The 22,426-nt window shown below is 45.3% G+C and overlaps 2 protein-coding genes across 2 annotated transcripts in view; both read left to right on the top strand.

Annotated features, from left to right (window-relative positions):
- Window positions 1–22,426, top strand: part of LOC139532128 (tubulin beta-4B chain-like) — a 394,248-nt gene that overhangs the window by 58,336 nt on the left and 313,486 nt on the right. The window lies entirely within an intron of this gene.
- The window catches only part of LOC139532126 (alpha-1,6-mannosylglycoprotein 6-beta-N-acetylglucosaminyltransferase A-like), an 89,984-nt gene continuing 78,102 nt past the window's right edge, over window positions 10,545–22,426 (top strand). The window contains exons 1-2 of the mRNA XM_071329317.1: window positions 10,545–10,814; window positions 21,043–21,207. Of these exons, the coding sequence (XP_071185418.1) occupies window positions 10,574–10,814; window positions 21,043–21,207 (406 nt within the window). The 5' untranslated portion in view covers window positions 10,545–10,573. The remainder of the gene's footprint in view (window positions 10,815–21,042; window positions 21,208–22,426) is intronic.

Below are 22,426 nucleotides of genomic sequence, written 5' to 3'. Positions count from 1 at the left end.
AATAGAAAAAGCCCATATATTTGTTAGGGGTGGTACGCCTAAATATCCAAGGAACACTGGCACATAACGGTGTTGAGATTCTGTCCAGAAGTATTGCGCTGCCTGTGAAGTTTCACTGCTGGAGGAAAGACTGCTCATGTATTGCAGCGCTGAACAATATTCCCAGGGATCATTTGGAAGGGGAAGAGGGCCTTTTATTATCCTGCCTTTGTGTTGCATGTGACGGTGCTATCTAGAAGAAAAAGAAACGCACACCTATTTAGGCGAGGTGCTGGCTAGCGGAGTAGAAAACTTAAAAATAAAGGAGAGCCGCACACTCTAGGAGCTCAGATGCAAAAATATTTAATTTACCAACGTTTCGACAGGCAAGCTGTCTTCATCAGGGTACAATCACAGACACTGCGGGATGACTCGTTTATATATAGTGTCAAGACACACAGGTGTCTGTAATCATGGCCAAGAGTGGCCTAATATCATTGGTTAATTTCTCAGTCAGTTCTCCACTGCCTCATCCCTGGGCCTGTATTCATAAAGCATCTCAGAAGTGCTGATTTAGTATAGTTTTGCCTTTTTAATCACAATTAGTAAGAGATGCGTTGTGAATACCGGCCCTAAGGTTTTCATTTTCATTTTATAATATGTCTCGAGGCATTTATATCTTCAAATGTTCTTGCTAATTCGGTGAGCGAGTTCATTAGAAAGTGCATTGACGATGTCGTACCCACAGCAACGATTAAAACATTCCCAAACCAGAAACCGTGGATTGACGGCAGGATTCGCGTGAAACTGAAAGCGCGAACCACTGCTTTTAACCAGGGCAAGGTGACCGGAAACATGACCGAATACAAACAGTGTAGCTATTCTCTCCGCAAGGCAATCAAACAAGCTAAGTCCCAGTACAGAGACAAAATAGAGTCGCAATTCAACAGCTCAGACACAAGAGGTATGTGGCAGGGTCTACAGTCAATCACGGATTACAAAAAGAAAACCAGCCCCGTCGCGGACCAGGATGTCTTCCTCCCAGACAGGCTAAATAACTTTTTTGCTCGTTTTGAGGACAATACAGTGCCACTGACACGGCCCGCTACCAAAACCTGCGGGCTCTCCTTCACTGCAGCCGAGGTGAGTAAAACATTTAAACGTGTTAACCCTCGCAAGGCTGCAGGCCCAGACGGCATTCCCAGCCGCGTCCTCAGAGCATGCGCAGACCAGCTGGACAAACTGAATTGGTCCACCCACACAGACAGCGTTGTGAAGAAGGCGCAGCAGCGCCTCTTCAACCTCAGGAGGCTGAAGAAATCCGGCTTGTCACCAAAAGCACTCACAAACTTCTACAGATGCACAATCGAGAGCATCCTGTCGGGCTGTATCACCGCCTGGTACGGCAACTGCTCCGCCCACAACCGTAAGGCTCTCCAGAGGGTAGTGAGGTCTGCACAACGCATCACCGGGGGCAAACTACCTGCCCTCCAGGACACCTACACCACCTGATGTCAGAGGAAGGCCATAAAGATCATCAAGGACAACAACCACCCAAGCCACTGCCTGTTCACCCCGCTATCATCCAGAAGGCGAGGTCAGTACAGGTGCATCAAAGCAGGGACCGAGAGACTGAAAAACAGCTTCTATCTCAATCTCAGCTTCTATCTCAAGGCCATCAGACTGTTAAACAGCCACCACTAACATTTAGCGGCCGCTGCCAACATACTGACTCAACTCCAGCCACTTTAATAATGGGAATTGATGGAAATTATGTAAAAATGTACCACTAGCCACTTTAAACAATGCTACTTAATATTTTTTTATTATTTTTTTTTTATTTCACCTTTATTTAACCAGGTAGGCTAGTTGAGAACAAGTTCTCATTTGCAACTGCGACCTGGCCAAGATAAAGCATAGCAGTGTGAACAGACAACACAGAGTTACACATGGAGTAAACAATAAACAAGTCAATAACATGGTAGAAAAAAAGAGAATCTATATACAATGTGTGCAAAAGGCATGAGGTAGGCAATAAATCGAATAATTACAATTTAGCAGATTAACACTGGAGTGATAAATCATCAGATGATCATGTGCAAGAAGAGATATTGGTACTGGTGTGCAAAAGAGCAGAAAAGTAAATAAATAAAAGCAGTATGGGGGGTGAGGTAGGTAAATTGGGTGGGTAGTTTACAGATGGACTATGTACAGCTGCAGCGATCGGTTAGCTGCTCGGATAGCAGATTTTTAAAGTTGTTGAGGGAGATAAAAGTCTCCAACTTCAGAGATTTTTGCAATTCGTTCCAGTCGCAGGCAGCAGAGAACTGGAAGGAAAGGCGTCCAAATGAGGTTTTAGCTTTAGGGATGATCAGTGAGATACACAAGCTGGAGCGCGTGCTGCGGGTGGGTGTAGCCATCGTGACCAGTGAACTGAGATAAGGCGGCACTTTACCTAGCATAGCCTTGTAGATGACCTGGAGCCAGTGGGTCTGACGACGAACATGTAGCGAGGGCCAGCCGACTAGGGCATACAGGTCGCAGTGGTGGGTCGTATAAGGTGCTTTAGTAACAAAACGAATGGCACTGTGATAAACTGCATCCAGTTTGCTGAGTAGAGTGTTGGAAGCTATTTTGTAGATGACATCGCCGAAGTCGAGGATCGGCAGGATAGTCAGTTTTACTAGGGTAAGTTTGGCGGCGTGAGTGAAGGAGGCTTTGTTGCGGAATAGAAAGCCGATTCTTGATTTGATTTTGGATTGGAGATGTTTGATATGAGTCTGGAAGGAGAGTTTGCAGTCTAGCCAGACACCTAGGTACTTATAGATGTCCACATATTCTAGGTCGGAACCGTCCAGGGTGGTGATGCTAGTCGGGCGTGCGGGTGCAGGCAGCGAACGGTTGAAAAGCATGCATTTGGTTTTACTAGCGTTTAAGAGCAGTTGGAGGCCACGGAAGGAGTGTTGTATGGCATTGAAGCTCGTTTGGAGGTTAGATAGCACAGTGTCCAAGGAAGGGCCGGAAGTATATAGAATGGTGTCGTCTGCGTAGAGGTGGATCAGGGAATCGCCCGCAGCAAGAGCAACATCATTGATGTATACAGAGAAAAGAGTCGGCCCGAGAATTGAACCCTGTGGTACCCCCATAGAGACTGCCAGAGGACCGGACAACATGCCCTCCGATTTGACACACTGAACTCTGTCTGCAAAGTAGTTGGTGAACCAGGCAAGGCAGTCATTAGAAAAACCGAGGCTACTGAGTCTGCCGATAAGAATATGGTGATTGACAGAGTCGAAAGCCTTGGCCAGGTCGATGAAGACGGCTGCACAGTAATGTCTTTTATCGATGGCGGTTATGATGTCGTTTAGTACCTTGAGCGTGGCTGAGGTGCATCCGTGACCGGCTCGGAAACCGGATTGCACAGCGGAGAAGGTACGGTGGGATTCGAGATGGTCAGTGATCTGTTTGTTGACTTGGCTTTCGAAGACCTTAGATAGGCAGGGCAGGATGGATATAGGTCTGTAACAGTTTGGGTCCAGGGTGTCTCCCCCTTTGAAGAGGGGGATGACCGCGGCAGCTTTCCAATCCTTGGGGATCTCAGATGATACGAAGGAGAGGTTGAACAGGCTGGTAATAGGGGGTGCGACAATGGCGGCGGACAGTTTCAGAAATAGGGGGTCCAGATTGTCAAGCCCAGCTGATTTGTATGGGTCCAGGTTTTCCAGCTCTTTCAGAACATCTGCTATCTGGATTTGGGTAAAGGAGAAGCTGGGGAGGCTTGGGCGAGTAGCAGCGGGGGGGGCGGGGCTGTTGGCCAAGGTTGGAGTCACCAGGAAGAAGGCATTGCCAGCCATTGAGAAATGCTTGTTGAAGTCTTCGATTATCACGGATTTATCGGTGGTGACCGTGTTACCTAGCCTCAGTGCAGTGGGCAGCTGGGAGGAGGTGCTCTTGTTCTCCATGGACTTTACAGTATCCCAGAACTTTTTGGAGTTAGAGCTACAGGATGCGAATTTCTGCTTGAAAAAGCTGGCCTTTGCTTTCCTGACTGACTGCGTGTATTGGTTCCTGACTTCCCTGAACAGTTGCATATCGCGGGGGCTCTTCGATGCTATTGCAGTTCGCCACAGGATGTTTTTGTGCTGGTCGAGGGCAGTCAGGTCTGGAGTGAACCAAGGGCTATATCTGTTCTTGGTTCTGCATTTTTTGAACGGAGCATGCTTGTCTAATATGGTGAGGAAGTAACATTTAAAGAATGACCAGGCATCCTCAACTGACGGGATGAGGTCAATATCCTTCCAGGGTACCCGGGCCAGGTCGATTAGAAAGGCCTGCTCGCAGAAGTGTTTTAGGGAGCGTTTGACAGTGATGAGGGGTGGTCGTTTGACCGCAGACCCGTGGCGGATACAGGCAATGAGGCAGTGATCGCTGAGATCTTGATTGAAGACAGCAGAGGTGTATTTGGAGGGCAGGTTGGTCAGGATAATGTCTATTAGGGTGCCCATGTTTACGGATTTAGGGTTGTACCTGGTGGGTTCCTTGATGATTTGTGTGAGATTGAGGGCATCAAGCTTGGATTGTAGGACTGCCGGGGTGTTAAGCATATCCCAGTTTAGGTCACCTAACAGAACAAACTCTGAAGCTAGATGGGGAGCGATCAATTCACAGATGGTGTCCAGGGCACAGCTGGGAGCTGAGGGGGGTCGGTAGCAGGCGGCAACAGTGAGAGACTTATTTCTGGAGAGATTAATTTTTAAAATTAGAAGTTCGAACTGTTTGGGCATAGACCTGGAAAGTATGACAGAACTTTGCAGGCTATCTCTGCAGTAGATTGCAACTCCTCCCCCTTTGGCAGTTCTATCTTGACGGAAAGTGTTATAGTTGGGTATGGAAATCTCAGAATTTTTGGTGGCCTTCCTAAGCCAGGATTCGGACACGGCAAGGACATCAGGATTGGCAGAGTGTGCTAAAGCGGTGAGTAAGGCAAACTTAGGGAGGAGGCTTCTGATGTTGACATGCATGAGGCCAAGGCTTTTTCGATCGCAGAAGTCAACAAATGAGGGTGACTGGGGACATGCAGGGCCTGGGTTTACCTCCACATCACCCGAGGAACAGAGGAGTAGTAGGATGAGGGTGCGGCTAAAGGCTATCAAAACTGGTCGCCTAGAGCGTTGGGGACAAAGAATAAAAGGAGCAGATTTATGGGCGTGGTAGAATAGATTCTGGGCATAATGTGCAGACAGGGGTATGGAGGGGCGCGGGTACAGCGGAGGCAAGCCCAGGCACTGGGTGATGATAAGAGAGGTTGTATCTCTGGACATGCTGGTCTCAATGGGTGAGGTCACCGCATGTGTGGGGGGTGGGACAAAGGGGGTATCAGAGGTACGGAGAGTGGAACTACAGGGTCCATTGCAAACCAAAACAATGACAATGAAAACTAGCCTGAACAACAGTATGCAAGGCATATTGATATTTGAGAGAGACATACAATAAGGCATAAAGTGATTGCAGGTCTTGATTGGGAGAGCTAGCTAAAACAACAGGTAAGATAACAGCAGCAATAACAGGGTGCTAGTCTGACACAGCAACAACAGGTAAAAAATGGCGATGACTAGGCAGAGAGGGTCGGATTAACTACACACAGATCCTGAGTTAAAGCACAGAGCCGACAGATAAGACACAAATAAACAGAATGGAGTACCGTGAATTAATGGACAGTCAAGCATGCATCAGCTATGTAGCCAAGTGATCATAGTGTCCAGGGGGCAGCCGTAGATGGAGCAGAGGAGGCCTCCACTAAGCTAGCACGCGGCGTGTAAAGTTAGTAGCCCGGGGGGTGGTCTGCTCAGACGGAGGGGGTCTGCTCAGACGTGGTTGTGTCGACAGAGAATCCAAGCCAGATGGCGATGGCGAAAGAGAGGTTGTGAATTGTAGAATAGTGTTTGCTAACTGGTGCTAGCTTCGTGGCAGTGGCAGTGGCACTAGCTCTTCAGCTAGCCGGCAGATGGGCCTAGCTCGAGGCTAGCTCAAGGCTAACTGGTGCTTGCTTCGGGACAGAGGTGTTAGCCAGTAGTAGCCACTCGGTTGCAGCTAGCTAGCTGTGATGATACGGTGTAATTGTCCAGAGCTTGCGTCAGGAATCCGGTGATGTGGTAGAGAAAAAGCAGTCCTATATGCTCTGGGTTGATATCGCGCTTGCAGCTAGCCGGCAGATGGGCCTAGCTCGAGGCTAGCTCAAGGCTAACTGGTGCTTGCTTCGGGACAGAGGTGTTAGCCAGTAGTAGCCACTCGGTTGCAGCTAGCTAGCTGTGATGATACGGTGTAATTGTCCAGAGCTTGCGTCAGGAATCCGGTGATGTGGTAGAGAAAAAGCAGTCCTATATGCTCTGGGTTGATATCGCGCTGCAGCTAGCCGGCAGATGGGCCTAGCTCGAGGCTAGCTCAAGGCTAACTGGTGCTTGCTTCGGGACAGAGGTGTTAGCCAGTAGTAGCCACTCGGTTGCAGCTAGCTAGCTGTGATAATACGGTGTAATTGTCCAGAGCTTGCGTCAGGAATCCGGTGATGTGGTAGAGAAAAAGCAGTCCTATATGCTCTGTATAATGTTTACATACCCTACATTACTCATCTCATATGTATATACTGTACTCTATATCATCTACTGCATCTTGCCATCTTTATGTAATACATGTATCACTAGCCACTTTAAACTATGCCACTTTATTTTTACATACCCTACATTACTCATCTCATATGTATATACTGTACTCTATACCATCTACTGCATCTTGCCTATGCCGTTCTGTACCATCACTCATTCATATATCTTTATGTACATATTCTTTATCCCTTTACACTTGTGTGTATAAGGTAGTAGTTGTAGAATTGTTAGGTTAGATTACTTGTTGGTTATTACTGCATTGTCGGAACTAGAAGCACAAGCATTTCGCTACACTCGCATTAACATCTGCTAACCATGTGTATGTGACAAATAAAATTTGATTTGATTTAATGGAGAAAGACCTTTGGCTATTCGGGAAATGATTTCTTTAACTGCTTCTGAAATTCTTGAGGCCTGTAACTATCTAATCCTCATCAAAGCGTTAAAATCTGATGCTTGTTAATTGACAAAGCTTTGTGGCAACTGATCTGAACCAAAAAATATAAGCAATGTAAGTTTTCCGTCATTTAGAATATCATCAAGCTTATTGGGTCTCTAAAGAACAATTTGAAGCTGTTTCATGCATTATGAAGTCCACTCTTATCATAGTGAGTGTGTTCGTCCCAACATTGAGGTTCAGAAACACGTTATCATATATGTAGCTAGATTGATCTGTTGTTTTTGGAACATGGTTGTGTCTGTCTCAGCTGGCAGCATCACAGGGTGCAAGGAGTCATTACCGTGAGGTAATGTATCTCTGTGGCTGTGTGTGGCTACTCTGTGTTCACTTCCTATAGCTAGCAGGGGGGCTGCATAGCTTAAGTCCTTGGGGGGCACATCCCTGCTGGTTTTGGTACCTTTTAACCAAACTTATTTCAGGAAGATGTGTTCGGTAGGGCATAACGTTGTGGAATGTTCTGATAGAGTGAAGAATCATGTCAGCTCTATTCATGACATTTCTAGATCTGCAATGTTTAGCTTGTTACACCCTGTTCAGCAGAGTGCATGTTGTGCTCTCCAGTAAATCAGTAACATCAATAGATCAAATGGCTTTCTGAGATAATATTAATACACAGATCATACACATAATGTTAGCTAGCGAGCCAGCCACCTAATGTCAGCTAGCTAGCTAACAGTAAGCTTTAACTTGCAATGAAAACAACTTTCTGACAAAATTAGAAACGTATTATATCTGAAACAACTGTAGCTAGACTTACCCATATACATGGATGACCGCTTTACGGCAGACTGCATTAAGACGACCTGTGTCATTTCCGTTTTGTTTGTACAGCTTGCTTGGCCCGTTGTAAAGTCACTCTCTGGTTCATACTGACTGTGTGAAATGCCATAAGAATCATCAGATCTTTCTCCCTCTCTGCCCTTAGTTTGAAGATGGAATCCGGAGACGGGTGTTTTATACAACAGCCTTATGTGTTCTCTTTTTGACTCCCTCAGCATTTGCAATCAAACACCAGAGTTGTATTCATCTCCTTATCATACTCTGCTTCAACCAGACATTCCACTGATTTCAAAACTCGGTCAACTTCTTCCGTGACAACAAAACTGTTGATCGCCGTTACACGGCAGACCAATCCGAAACCCATCTCTCGGCATGTCCAGCCCATTCATTATCTCAGCCAATCATGGCTAGCATGAAGGTTCCTGTCTTTTTCTGTGGCTAAACCAACTAGGCTCGTAATTTAACAACTTTATTTGTATTTACAGATGGCATACAAGTTTGTTATTAAGGCAAATGAAAGCTCAAATGTTCAAGAAGACACATTTTGATAAAAAATACAAATAAATGTTAAAATGCCTCTCCTGTGAAGTCGTTACTTGCAACATAAACCTAGTTTCTTTCTCAACAAGCTGACCAATAGAATAGGTCAACTTTTCTACTATTGGGATAGTAAATTGACACAGGCTAGTGATTTTGCTGTTTGTTACTCATCTTGTTGACTGAGGGAAAGTAAATGTGGACAGTTATTCTAACATCTTGAAAGTGCACATCATAATTCGGTAAGAAGGAAGCCCTATGTACTACTACTTCTGACTAGGCCTGTGATAACATATGCTTTATTAGAGTGGAGCGATATGGACAAAAATCCATATCACAATAAATTGACTGAATTATCACGATAACGGTAAGTTGAATGACAAATGTATAACATTTGGCCTTTTGGCCTATTTATTGCCTTACCTCCCTTATCCTACCTCATTTGCACATACTGTATATAGACTTTTTATACTATATTATTGACTGTATGTTTGTTTATTCCTATTGTAACTCTGTGTTGTTGTATGTGTCGAACTGCTTTGCTTTATCTTGGCCAGGTCGCAGTTGCAAATGAGAACTTGTTCTCAACTAGCCTACCTGGTGAAATAAAGGTGAAATAAATGTAAAAATGAATGTGCATCAGACACTTTTTTTTTTTACATTACCCTTAAAAAACTACTACTACTTTGAATGTTGTAGCATTTCAATTATCCCATTTATAAAGTACCCTTATTTCATTTCAAACTTTCCATTTCTCTAGTGTAGATTACATATTGTAACTCCATATTAGCAGCCTTATTTCAAACTTTCCATTTCTGTAGTGTAGGCTTACTTATCATCGCTCTCTCTCTCTCCTCTCCTTTCCTCTCCCTCCATTTCTCTCCCTCAACACAGTGCTTTCATTGAAAGGCTTATGAAGGACTTATTATGGTTAGCGAGACTTTTCGGGCACATTACGAAATAGCCTCACCTCTTGGCTGGAGATGATGGGCAAGAAGTATTGCCATTTCACCCAAGAGCGAAACATCCTGTTTTTCTCCATCCTTGAGTGGGCAGGATACTGTTTTTTTATAAACTGTCACTGAAATATTTCCCAACTCCTCATACCTCCACTAAAGTTGACTTGAGGTATATTTGTGTGTCATGGAAAGGTTTCTTGGCCAGTAGTCCTAAGGGTAACCTGCACACTCATTCAGTTTCTTGTAGCCAAGCTATCAACATATCATTTTTTAGAAAATAATTACACAGTAGACCTTAAAGGTTTGAACATAGACAGAGACAACATAAAATAACATTTAGCTTTCTTTAGGATGTTTAACAGAAATGGAAGTTGGCTTAACTCTGAAGAGAGACGGTTGGGTTATATTTCCCTGTGGAGACAATGTGATTATTCACGATTTTCACTTCACGCTGACTGCATCTTTTTTGCATGAGAATCTTAGCAGCACGGATGTGTCAGCTTTGATACAGTTTGTTTGTCTCTCTCCGTATAGTTCTTGGCACACGTTTCAGGGCGCAGTTCTATCTCCTGCTGTTTAATCGAAACAAACTTAAAACAAAGTGGTCAAATTATAGCAGGTTGTTTGTAACGCATTGCAGCAAGGAAAGGAGGTTGTCTATAGTTTGTGTGGTGTGCACTTGTGTTTTTGGATGCAGATGGCAGAGACAAAAAGGGTTATCCATGAGTTCATCTGACTCTGGGTAAGTAGAAAAAGGGCTTAGTTGCCAACATCTCGCACTATCCCTTTAAAAGCTAATCTCGTCAAAGTGTGGCTCTATGCTAAATTAATATAGGGGAAACATTGGATGGCTATAGCTACAGTAGCTAACACCCGCCTTGGAAATGCCCATGTAAATACTACTCCTTTTTTGCTTCTGGAACTGCAGTGTGTGCCTCTAACAGCCTTTCTTATGTCTCCTCCTCTCTGGCAGAATGCAGCTTGGCCAGTCAACCCGGTGGGAGTGACCGATAAGGATGGGCCAAAGAAGCAGAGCCCACTGGTGAGGAGTGGTGGAGAGGCCAAACAGAACCATAGCGACTAAACTACGCCGAGCGCCACCATGCCCCGCCTCCCCTCCTGAACTCTCCTCCGACTCAGTCCCTTCCACTCCCTCTCCCTCACACACAGATACAGTCGAGCTGCGGGTCACGCTCGCTATGGCCTCGGCCTACCTGTGGAAGCTGTCGTCCCAGAAGCTGGGCTTCTTCCTGGTGAGCTTTGGCTTCATCTGGGGCATGATGCTGCTCCACTTCACTATCCAGCAGCGGGCCACGCACGAGAGCAGCACCATGCTGCGACAGCAGATCCTGGAGCTCAGCAAGCGCTACATCAAGGCCCTGGCCGAGGAGAACCAGAGCGTCATGGACGGGCCCTACGTGGGAACCATGACGGCCTATGGTGAATACCGAGCACTGTACAAGTAGTGTTCTCCGTCCTTTGCGCTCTCTTCAAAATAGAATGATTCCACCTTGCAAAGCGGTGGTTGTGAGAACTCAGAATTTGTTAATGGTACACTGGGAATGTTCCATTCATTCACTTGGAATGTTTTATTGAATGGAATTCTGATTTGCCAGTTGTTGGTAGTGCTGCAATATTTGATCAACCTTATTTAGAGAACACACTGTTATTGAATAAGGACAGGCTGAATTGATTTACTATGTAGGCTAAGTAGAAGTGCCTTCAAAGTCAAAATAGCCAGCCCTATACATCCTCTGACATACATATCATACACAATGTATAATGTAGGCTATTTATAAGCGTTTATATTGCATTGTATTGTAGAAAAGATACATTTACATTTTGTCTACAGCAGGGTGCTGCCTCATGTTGGAAAAAGGAAAGTAAAGTATTAGGGGGCTAGCCAGCCAGTAACTTGACTTGCGCTAACAGAAGTGAGTGTTATGCTGATGCAGCTGCTTTCCCGCCATAACCTATTAACGCCTCGCGAACAGCCATCAATAAGTTATTCATGCCGCTAATAGACCCGTTTGGGTCAATGAGAGGCTTCATTAGAAACATGAGATTGGAATTGATTACGCTGAATACATTCTAATGGGTGGCGAAAAACAAGAAAATACTGTATAATGACCAGGTAACCAACCAACTGCCACTGGTCCTCTTCCAGGAAAGTAGCTCTCTGAAAAGGCCATGCCTAATATGATTCGTCTTAAAACTCTGTTAGCCTGTAAAATTGAATTTATCTGGGTTTGTTAGGCAGGAAGCCTCCCGCCCATCAACCTCAGTTCTGCCACAGTCTGCTAATCGCCAGACCTCAAGAGTACTGACTGGCGAACACGGAGCATTTAGCTGCTCTTGTTCCCCTTAGGGTCTGTGTTAAAACATTGATGCAGAGTGTTGAAGCATCTGCCTTGGTGAAACCCCTGGTTGTACATAGCCGGGATGCGTCCCAAATGGCATCCTATTCCCTATTTAGTGCGCTACTATGGGCCCTGTCAAAAGTAGTGCACTACATTAGGAATAGGATGCCATTTGTAATACAACCGAGAAGTCTGTTGTTCTAGCAGCCCAGTGCTCTCCGACCCGTTTTTAAATGACCTGGAGGAGGGTGTTGAAAGAAATCCTAAGCTTTATCCCAGACCGGTATAATGATATAATCAGCTCAATGTAATGGGCTAATTGCTTAATCATGTCATTAATTATCTCCAGAAAAGCATGAAATGAGTTGTTGCTGCAAACACTATTATTCGGGAGGCAATGAGACAAAAGATCTGTGATACGGTCTCATCTTATCAGAACAGATTCCGAATATTCTGTCAATAGCCTGAACTTTTAATTTAATTGAATAAACTTTATTAATGCATCAAATGGAGGAAATGTTTATATGATGTCCTGACCTAGGTCTAAAGAACCAGTCTGGAACCAGTTTATAATGGACTGGATGAAAACAGTTTCCCTGTTTGAGACATGTTCAAATGAGAGAAAACAATCTTAATGTACTTCTTGAGACTAGAACACTGTTTACTCTCTGCCATTAGAAATGTAATTATAAGTTCTAGCCTTTTTATGCTTTTGATTAAATAAAAGTAGTAAGGAGAAAAATGTGCTTCATGCTACAGTATTTGTACTCCCTCTGCAGATCTAGGATTCGTCTCAATATGACATTAATGCATTTAAGGGGAATTATGACTTCCTCTCTGCTCTCAGTAAATTACCCATAAAATCTGAGTGCACATTAATTAAATATTGTATCAAGACTGAATTGGTCTGGTGGTTTATATGGTGCATTGAACACTGTTTATTAGTTTGAGTAGATGGGAATTTGGACTGAAGAGAGAGAAGCGATGAACTAAACCAAATTCCAGCTAACCTGTTTCCATGCTTTCCTTTTGTGAGAAGAGTTTATTATGTTTATAAATATCTGGAAAACCCATCTTTCATAAAGCATGTTGATGAGTAAGTTAAGAAATTAAGAATTAGGAGGTTATTTTCTAGGAATAGGTCATGCCTTTCATTAAATAGTAGAAAACAAATGATTTAGTCGACATTCATACCGGTTATGGACTAGGGTGTTATTGTATATCTGAATGCAGCTGCTACTCTATTGAAGCCGTTGGAGGCAGTTTATCAGATATCAGACTACGCTTTTATTACAGGCGATAGGTTCAGTACACATCTCTGCATTCTGTATCAAAAAGTCTCGTAGATCGATGGATTTTATTTGTTTTGTTTCTAAAGCCCTCCTGCGTAAACTTCCACCATACCTTACTTCATTGTTAACTTACAGGTGTACGAGATATCAGACCCGGTCTCAGGGAGGGCTAACTCTAGAGATCCCTTCCATCTCTACTGAGTTAGTTGATCTAACTCAGTGAGTTAGATCAACTAACTCCACTGAGTTAGATCAATCTGCTTTTAGTTATTTTGCACCTTGCTTGTGGAATGATCTCCAAGGCTCTCTAAAATTGGATGAATTGGTGCCTCTTGGGCAATTTCAGAAGGCTGATTGAGGACCTTTTTTACTGAAGAATCTGTTTTGTTTTCAATGATTGTTTAGCTTTTTGTGTATATTGATGTGTATATTGATGTGTATACAGGGCTCATCTGTGAAAGAGACCTTGATCTCACCATGACTCCCTGTTAAAATACAAGTTAAATAAATAAATAAGAGAGAGAGAGAGAGCGAGCGAGGGAAGCCTTCTGTAACCGACTGGAATGAAGGTCGAATTATGAGGAAGCTGCACTAACTGCATAACTGAACGTAGCTTTGGGACACAACATCGGGAGTGTGTGTATTGGTTGGACTCCCTGAGTTGTGCATCGATCTGGTGGGTGGCCATGAAAAAGAACCATAACACAGTATAGCTGGCTTCACCCCAAAAATAGCATATTTATAATCTCTAGGAACTCTACTTAACAGACAAAAATTTCAGGCGTTTACTTGATAGCGAGGGACACATTTCACTCCATGTATGGTAAGTCGAGTTCCTAGAGATTCTAAAAACATTACATCACATGTGGTTACTTGGCAATGGTAATAGTATATGTAAGGTCACTATAATTACAAGATGCATGCATTTCTTACATCTGCCATCAGCTCACATCAGTGTTGTGGGATTTGTGCATGTGGACTGTGATGTGATACTGTGTAATATCACTAGGCCAAGAGCGAGCACACAGCTGCATAGAAATATGGATTAGTCTCCCCATCTGTCAGTCCGACTCTAAGTAAATAAATCTCTGGATTTGTACACCACATAATCAGAAAATGATGGGAAAGTAATTTAGTGCATTGTCTCCATTATAATGTATTTTCTTTGGAAGTATTGCTTTCATTTGAGTCTTTGTAATATCAATCTTTTGCATAGTTTCAAAATACTGTACAGTATGTTTAAAACAATAATGTTTATTTTATGGAGCGCCCATCATTCGAGTGGTTACATTTACCAAGCCCCATCTCTGTTTACCAAACAAAGTGACAGGGTCAGGCTGTTGAAATTACAGATTGTGCCTTTAGGGGGGAAATAGGCCTATATATTTTTTTTTATCTTGATGTTGGCCTACTTTGTTAACTGAACCAAGTTTATTAAAGATCTGGGCTGGTTCCCCATTTTACAACCTCACAAATTAGTCTGAATTTGAATATTATTTATTAACAGATAGCGGATATCTCTTAGTTTGCTTGGTCTGCTATTGTCTGTTTAGTCTACTCACTCAGTATGCAATTATTATTTTTTTGTGGGTCAGTCTCTTGAAAGATGACACTTGGCTGACCGTGAGGGTCACTGAAATAATGAGCACCTTATTTCCTTAATAGTGCACTACATTTGACCAGAATCCTATCGTCCCTGGTCAAAAGTAGTGTACTATATAAGGAATAGGGAGCCATTTTAGGACACAGTCACAGTTTGTCTCCATGCTCATCACGTACCACGTATCGGCTCATGTAGACATTTGACATGAGTGAAGAACGTGACTCAACTAACACAGTTGGTATCTGTAAAGCGCTGTGACTGCAATGTAAGCTTTGCTCCCTCCCTATGGGTGCCTCTGTGGAGAATGAACGTGTCAGGCTTTCGCATGCATATTTCAACTCTCATGTTTCATTTTGAAACGTATTGCTTTGTTTTGCTTTGGGAATGAAGACCGAGTCAAGTAATTACTTTTTTTTAGCAGACAGGTGGTAACGATGAATGGGGAGATGGGGACTATATCACAACCTAATGTTAATTCAGTTCTGTAACAGTAGCTTTTAATAAAGGTGGGTGTCTAGAAAATGATATGAACCAAAGAACTTGAATAAGTTACATTTACATTTAAGTCATTTAGCAGACGCTCTTATCCAGAGCGACTTACAAATTGGTGCATTCACCTTATGACATCCAGTGGAACAGCCACTTTACAATAGTGCATCTAAATCGTTTAAGGGGGGGGGGGGTGAGAAGGATTACTTTATCCTATCCTAGGTATTCCTTAAAGAGGTGGGGTTTCAGGTGTCTCCGGAAGGTGGTGATTGACTCCGCTGTCCTGGCGTCGTGAGGGAGTTTGTTCCACCATTGGGGGGCCAGAGCAGCGAACAGTTTTGACTGGGCTGAGCGGGAACTGTACTTCCTCAGTGGTAGGGAGGCGAGCAGGCCAGAGGTGGATGAACGCAGTGCCCTTGTTTGGGTGTAGGGCCTGATCAGAGCCTGGAGGTACTGAGGTGCCGTTCCCCTCACAGCTCCGTAGGCAAGCACCATGGTCTTGTAGCGGATGCGAGCTTCAACTGGAAGCCAGTGGAGAGAGCGGAGGAGCGGGGTGACGTGAGAGAACTTGGGAAGGTTGAACACCAGACGGGCTGCGGCGTTCTGGATGAGTTGTAGGGGTTTAATGGCACAGGCAGGGAGCCCAGCCAACAGCGAGTTGCAGTAATCCAGACGGGAGATGACAAGTGCCTGGATTAGGACCTGCGCCGCTTCCTGTGTGAGGCAGGGTCGTACTCTGCGGATGTTGTAGAGCATGAACCTACAGGAACGGGCCACCGCCTTGATGTTAGTTGAGAACGACAGGGTGTTGTCCAGGATCACGCCAAGGTTGTTAGCGCTCTGGGAGGAGGACACAATGGAGTTGTCAACCGTGATGGCGAGATCATGGAACGGGCAGTCCTTCCCCGGGAGGAAGAGCAGCTCCGTCTTGCCGAGGTTCAGCTTGAGGTGGTGATCCGTCATCCACACTGATATGTCTGCCAGACATGCAGAGATGCGATTCGCCACCTGGTCATCAGAAGGGGGAAAGGAGAAGATTAGTTGTGTGTCGTCTGCATAGCAATGATAGGAGAGACCATGTGAGGTTATGACAGAGCCAAGTGACTTGGTGTATAGCGAGAATAGGAGAGGGCCTAGAACAGAGCCCTGGGGGACACCAGTGGTGAGAGCACGTGGTGAGGAGACAGATTCTCGCCACGCCACCTGGTAGGAGCGACCTGTCAGGTAGGACGCAATCCAAGCGTGGGCCGCGCCGGAGATGCCCAACTCGGAGAGGGTGGAGAGGAGGATCTGATGGTTCACAGTATCGAAGGCAGCCGATAGGTCTAGAAGGATGAGAGCAGAGGAGAGAGAGTTAGCTTTAGCAGTGCGGAGCGCCTCCGTGATACAGAGAAGAGCAGTCTCAGTTGAATGACTAGTCTTGAAACCTGACTGATTTGGATCAAGAAGGTCATTCTGAGAGAGATAGCGGGAGAGCTGGCCAAGGACGGCACGTTCAAGAGTTTTGGAGAGAAAAGAAAGAAGGGATACTGGTCTGTAGTTGTTGACATCGGAGGGATCGAGTGTAGGTTTTTTCAGAAGGGGTGCAACTCTCGCTCTCTTGAAGACGGAAGGGACGTAGCCAGCGGTCAGGGATGAGTTGATGAGCGAGGTGAGGTAAGGGAGAAGGTCTCCGGAAATGGTCTGGAGAAGAGAGGAGGGGATAGGGTCAAGCGGGCAGGTTGTTGGGCGGCCGGCCGTCACAAGACGCGAGATTTCATCTGGAGAGAGAGGGGAGAAAGAGGTCAGAGCACAGGGTAGGGCAGTGTGAGCAGAACCAGCGGTGTCGTTTGACTTAGCAAACGAGGATCGGATGTCGTCGACCTTCTTTTCAAAATGGTTGACGAAGTCATCTGCAGAGAGGGAGGAGGGGGGGGGGGGAGGAGGATTCAGGAGGGAGGAGAAGGTGGCAAAGAGCTTCCTAGGGTTAGAGGCAGATGCTTGGAATTTAGAGTGGTAGAAAGTGGCTTTAGCAGCAGAGACAGAAGAGGAAAATGTAGAGAGGAGGGAGTGAAAGGATGCCAGGTCCGCAGGGAGGCGAGTTTTCCTCCATTTCCGCTCGGCTGCCCGGAGCCCTGTTCTGTGAGCTCGCAGTGAGTCGTCGAGCCACGGAGCGGGAGGGGAGGACCGAGCCGGCCTGGAGGATAGGGGACATAGAGAATCAAAGGATGCAGAAAGGGAGGAGAGGAGGGTTGAGGAGGCAGAATCAGGAGATAGGTTGGAGAAGGTTTGAGCAGAGGGAAGAGATGATAGGATGGAAGAGGAGAGGGTAGCGGGGGAGAGAGAGCGAAGGTTGGGACGGCGCGATACCATCCGAGTAGGGGCAGTGTGGGAAGTGTTGGATGAGAGCGAGAGAGAAAAGGATACAAGGTAGTGGTCGGAGACTTGGAGGGGAGTTGCAATGAGGTTAGTGGAAGAACAGCATCTAGTAAAGATGAGGTCGAGCGTATTGCCTGCCTTGTGAGTAGGGGGGGAAGGTGAGAGGGTGAGGTCAAAAGAGGAGAGGAGTGGAAAGAAGGAGGCAGAGAGGAATGAGTCAAAGGTAGACGTGGGGAGGTTAAAGTCGCCCAGAACTGTGAGAGGTGAGCCGTCCTCAGGAAAGGAGCTTATCAAGGCATCAAGCTCATTGATGAACTCTCCGAGGGAACCTGGAGGGCGATAAATGATAAGGATGTTAAGCTTGAAAGGGCTGGTAACTGTGACAGCATGGAATTCAAAGGAGGCGATAGACAGATGGGTAAGGGGAGAAAGAGAGAATGACCACTTGGGAGAGATGAGGATCCCGGTGCCACCACCCCGCTGACCAGAAGCTCTCGGGGTGTGCGAGAACACGTGGGCGGACGAAGAGAGAGCAGTAGGAGTAGCAGTGTTATCTGTGGTGATCCATGTTTCCGTCAGTGCCAAGAAGTCGAGGGACTGGAGGGAGGCATAGGCTGAGATGAACTCTGCCTTGTTGGCCGCAGATCGGCAGTTCCAGAGGCTACCGGAGACCTGGAACTCCACGTGGGTCGTGCGTGCTGGGACCACCAGATTAGGGTGGCCGCGGCCACGCGGTGTGGAGCGTTTGTATGGTCTGTGCAGAGAGGAGAGAACAGGGATAGACAGACACATAGTTGACAGGCTACAGAAGAGACTAAGCTAATGCAAAGGAGATTGGAATGACAAGTGGACTACGCGTCTCGAATGTTCAGAAAGTTAAGCTTACGTAGCAAGAATCTTATTGACTAGAATGATTAAGATGATACAGTACTGCTGAAGTAGGCTAGCTGGCAGTGGCTGCGTTGTTGACTTTGTAGGCTAGCTGGCAGTGGCTGCGTTGTTGACACTACACTAATCAAGTCGTTCCGTTGAGTGTAATAGTTTCTACAGTGCTGCTATTCGGGGGCTAGCTGGCTAGCTAGCAGTGTTGATTACGTTACGTTGCGTTAAGTAACATACTACTACCACCACTGTCTTCTTAAATCAACGTATCTATGTAATAGTAGTATTGTTACCACCGTTTGGCCGACTACCCAATTCGGATTGGTTTGATGCTGTGAATTGTACTTTGCTTTTCTTACAGTAAGCCTACCTATCCCATGGATTTAGCAAGCTTGTTTTCACACCTACCATATTACACTACTTTGCCACTTGAATGCAGGCTGTCCACACTCCGCACTGAGCCACACATTTACATTTCCCTTTGTTTTATGCTGGCTTAATTATTTACAACGTTCCGTGCCTGTCGGAAAGACCGACTATTTCATTTATTAACATAAACCTCATTGTGCTGTGGGCACTCCTTTGCAAACATGCCGAGGAATGTTTATTTCTGAGACTCAATTGGCTGCGACCTGTAAAACATTCATTAGCTACACACACAGATCAGCCATGTGGGGAGATGGCCTACTCTACCATGTCCAGGATGGGGAGAGATGGATGGAATGGGCAGTGTGTTTGGACTGGGTGGCAGTGTGTGTGTTTCTTTCTCTAGTGCTTATTTCTCTCCGTCTGTGTTGATAGAGGTCAGGCCGGGCGGTTTCTGCTCAGGGCAATGTGTTTTCCGAGGGCACAATCTAGCGTGTGTAATTATGTTCAGCCTGATGCCCTGGCAGTGGCAGCTCCACTCTATTTCCGACAGTGCACGGCTTTTCACCAGAGTCGTATGGGCCCTGGTCAAAAGTACTGCACTATATAGGGAATAGGGTGGCATTTGGGACGTAGTCCAGCTTTCAGTTGATTTCTTCCTTGTCTGACGCAGCGACGCTCCCTCTCGGCATCTGCTTATCTCCGCCCCACGCAGCCGTGCAGAGCAGACAAAACGCTGCAGCCTCCCTCTCTCCCTCACGCCTACTCTCCTCCCCTTCCCTCTCCCTGACCACGGCAGCGCACACAGGCCTGTTTCCCTCCATGCCGTTTTTCTGGCACGATAGGGAGTGACATATCAAATGCAACGCGCGGCCAGAGAAATTGCACCGCAGTCGCCGCGCTGACGTGTGACAGACGGGGTGCGATCGCTGTCTTCACAGCTCCACCGCCTCATGGAATGTTAATGAGGTTGACGACATTCCGGAATATTCTTGGGACGGCGGGAGGAAAGGAAAACATTCCAGGGGCTGAAGGGTCATGTCATATTTAATTTTCTCGGTAGCTACTAGTCAAAATTGATCAACTGTTTTGTGACAAGATCTTAGGAAATACCAATAAACAATATGTTAAGCATGTTGGATTTTTTGGTTTTATCAGAATTATATGCAAACGAATAAAATTGAAACCGAAGCCAAAATGTGTGTTGCATTTACAAGTCAACATTGATCAACCGTGAGATCTTACAACACCATAAACAATAATATGTAAATAATAAAAACTAAAAACATTATAAAAAATGGAATTGAAGCCACTCAATGTCTTCATGGCTGCTGGATGGTAAATATCAGATAAACACCATTAGGCCTTCGCACCGAAATGCCAAGTCTTGCATACCATTTCCTGAAATGCTACTGAAACAAACCGAGATGATGTCATTGTGAATGTCAGCTCACTGTAGTGTCCTTTCTATCCCATCCCCACTTCTTATTGGCTAGCTACTGGGCTATGTCCCAGTTATCTCTCCTTGCTCCCAAAATATGCTTTTGTTCACTACCCTTCACCAATTTGAAACGAGATGAGTGGTTTAAGAAACATGGTGGGAACTCCCACTAGCCCATGGCTCCACCAATCAATCCAATGCTCTTAGATTTGTGGGAAGTAGTGAACGAGGGCACACTTCAGGAAGGAGACATTATTGGGACACAACTATTGTGAATGTCAGCTTACTTTTTTCAATCCCATCGTCCATCCCACCTTTTGGCTAGCTACCGGAGTCAGAAGATGCCCATAGAAATGCACAGACCTAAATGAAGCAGCAAGGTCATTCTCAAAGATACCCGCCAGCTCAGTTAAACATTTAAACGAGTCCCTTAACAGACAGCATGAAATCCAATGATTTATTGGGGTCGCTGAAATAAGCTGATCCTCTCCTCTTGTTTTTCATTTTTCAGCGGAAGGCCAATAAGAACGGGCCGTCTCAGTATACAAGGCATACTCAGATTACTCACACCATAACGATATATTGATTAGCCTAGTTATGAAGACGAAAATAGAAAAGCATTTTCTCTGGGGGTGAGTGTGGAGAGATACTCAATGGTATTATATCACTATGCTGTAATTTCCTCCTTGTCCTTCAAGAAGTCAATCTGAGATTTGAAAATGACTATTCATGAGATCAATTAAAATGATAGGAAAATGAAAGGGAAATATAGATAACACTGTACTGTATATTTTAGCCTCAAGTTATGTTAGCTGGTTAGCAGTAAGACTGATATGAGGTATCTATGCTTCATACTATACTGTGTCCCCTCCTCCAGATCTGAAGAAGACCCTGGCGGTGCTCCTGGACAATATCATGGTACGGCTGGGCAAGCTGGAGTCCAAGGTGGAGAACATCTACAACGGCACGGGGGCTAACCTGACCAATGGCACCAGCACGGTCACGCCCAGCGCCTCCAATGCAGAGAAGGTCAACGTGGCAGGTGAGGCTCACGCTCTCCCTCACTAGCTTACCCCCCTTGAAGATGGCTAAATCTTATTTTATTGAAGACATTCAAAACAAGACATTGCACCTTGAAAATCCCCAGTCCTAGTTCTGGAACATGTCATAATAACAAGACATACATAGGCCTATAGCAAGCTCAATTCCTGGAGTTGCTGAGTGTCTGCGGGTTCTCGCTCCTCCCTTGTACTTGATTGACCAATTAAGTTAGTTCGGAGCTCACCTGGTTTTATAGGTCTGGACACAAATTGAAAGGAAATAACAAAAACAAACTAACAGACACTCAGTTCTCCAGTGAATCCGATGTGAGCTTAGGTGAATAGTGTTATTTATGCTGGTAAGAATAAAGCTGTGCTCTGAGCCTGCATTGAAATGGCTCTATTCACCCTAGTTACCCCTCTGTCCTTAACCTACTGTAAGCAGTTGAAGGCTCCAATATTCAAACCCATAGAAAACCTTTCTGCTTTCGCATACCTTTTCTGCGAGAACATAGAAAGCTCTCTTATAGGCCGCGGCCTTGAACATAGCTTAAATAAGGCCTCTTATTCACAAATGCGGCCGGCCCCTTTTTATTAGCCTTCATTTATTTTTCTTTCAGTTTTAAGATTACATGTTTGCCGGCTGGGAAATACTGAGTGTTTGTTTGCTCGGGTGGGCCCTGGGATTGGCTCTCAGTAGTTTGTGAATTATTTAGAGGTTTCAATGGGGACTTTGTGTGGCGACTGAATATGGTCGGAATTAGATTATGACGATTGAGTTACAAAGTGAGCGTTTTACTCTTGAGAGAGCTAGGCCCATTCCGTTCAGGCTTCAGAACGTTTCTTAAACAAAAGAAAGAATGTTCAACTCGGCCTCCTTTCTGTGTTAGGGTAATTTTGTATTTAAAAAAAATAAGAATACTGCCTCCGTCTTGGGCTGCTTCAGTATCAGTGACAGTTCCCTGCCAGCTGTGTCGGTCAGGACATTGTGGTCCTTCTGTACTGCAGCAACTGCCACTTCCTGTGCAACAGCGATAACAAGATGGAGGTTATCTCCCATACCACATTAACGGTGCACTGATATCTCAATCCCAACCAGTGTCAGCCAATGGAATTCTCTGGCTTTGGACTAGTCAAAGGAAAGAGACCATACTGGTTTTCTTGACTTCTAACCTGTAAATAGACACACGTATCATTTGGCTGTGTGGTTTGCCCCAACAG

The sequence above is a fragment of the Salvelinus alpinus genome, chromosome 10 (genome assembly GCF_045679555.1).
Source record: "Salvelinus alpinus chromosome 10, SLU_Salpinus.1, whole genome shotgun sequence".
Lineage (NCBI taxonomy): Eukaryota > Metazoa > Chordata > Actinopteri > Salmoniformes > Salmonidae > Salvelinus > Salvelinus alpinus.
This window is presented reverse-complemented; position numbering and strand designations above follow the sequence as displayed.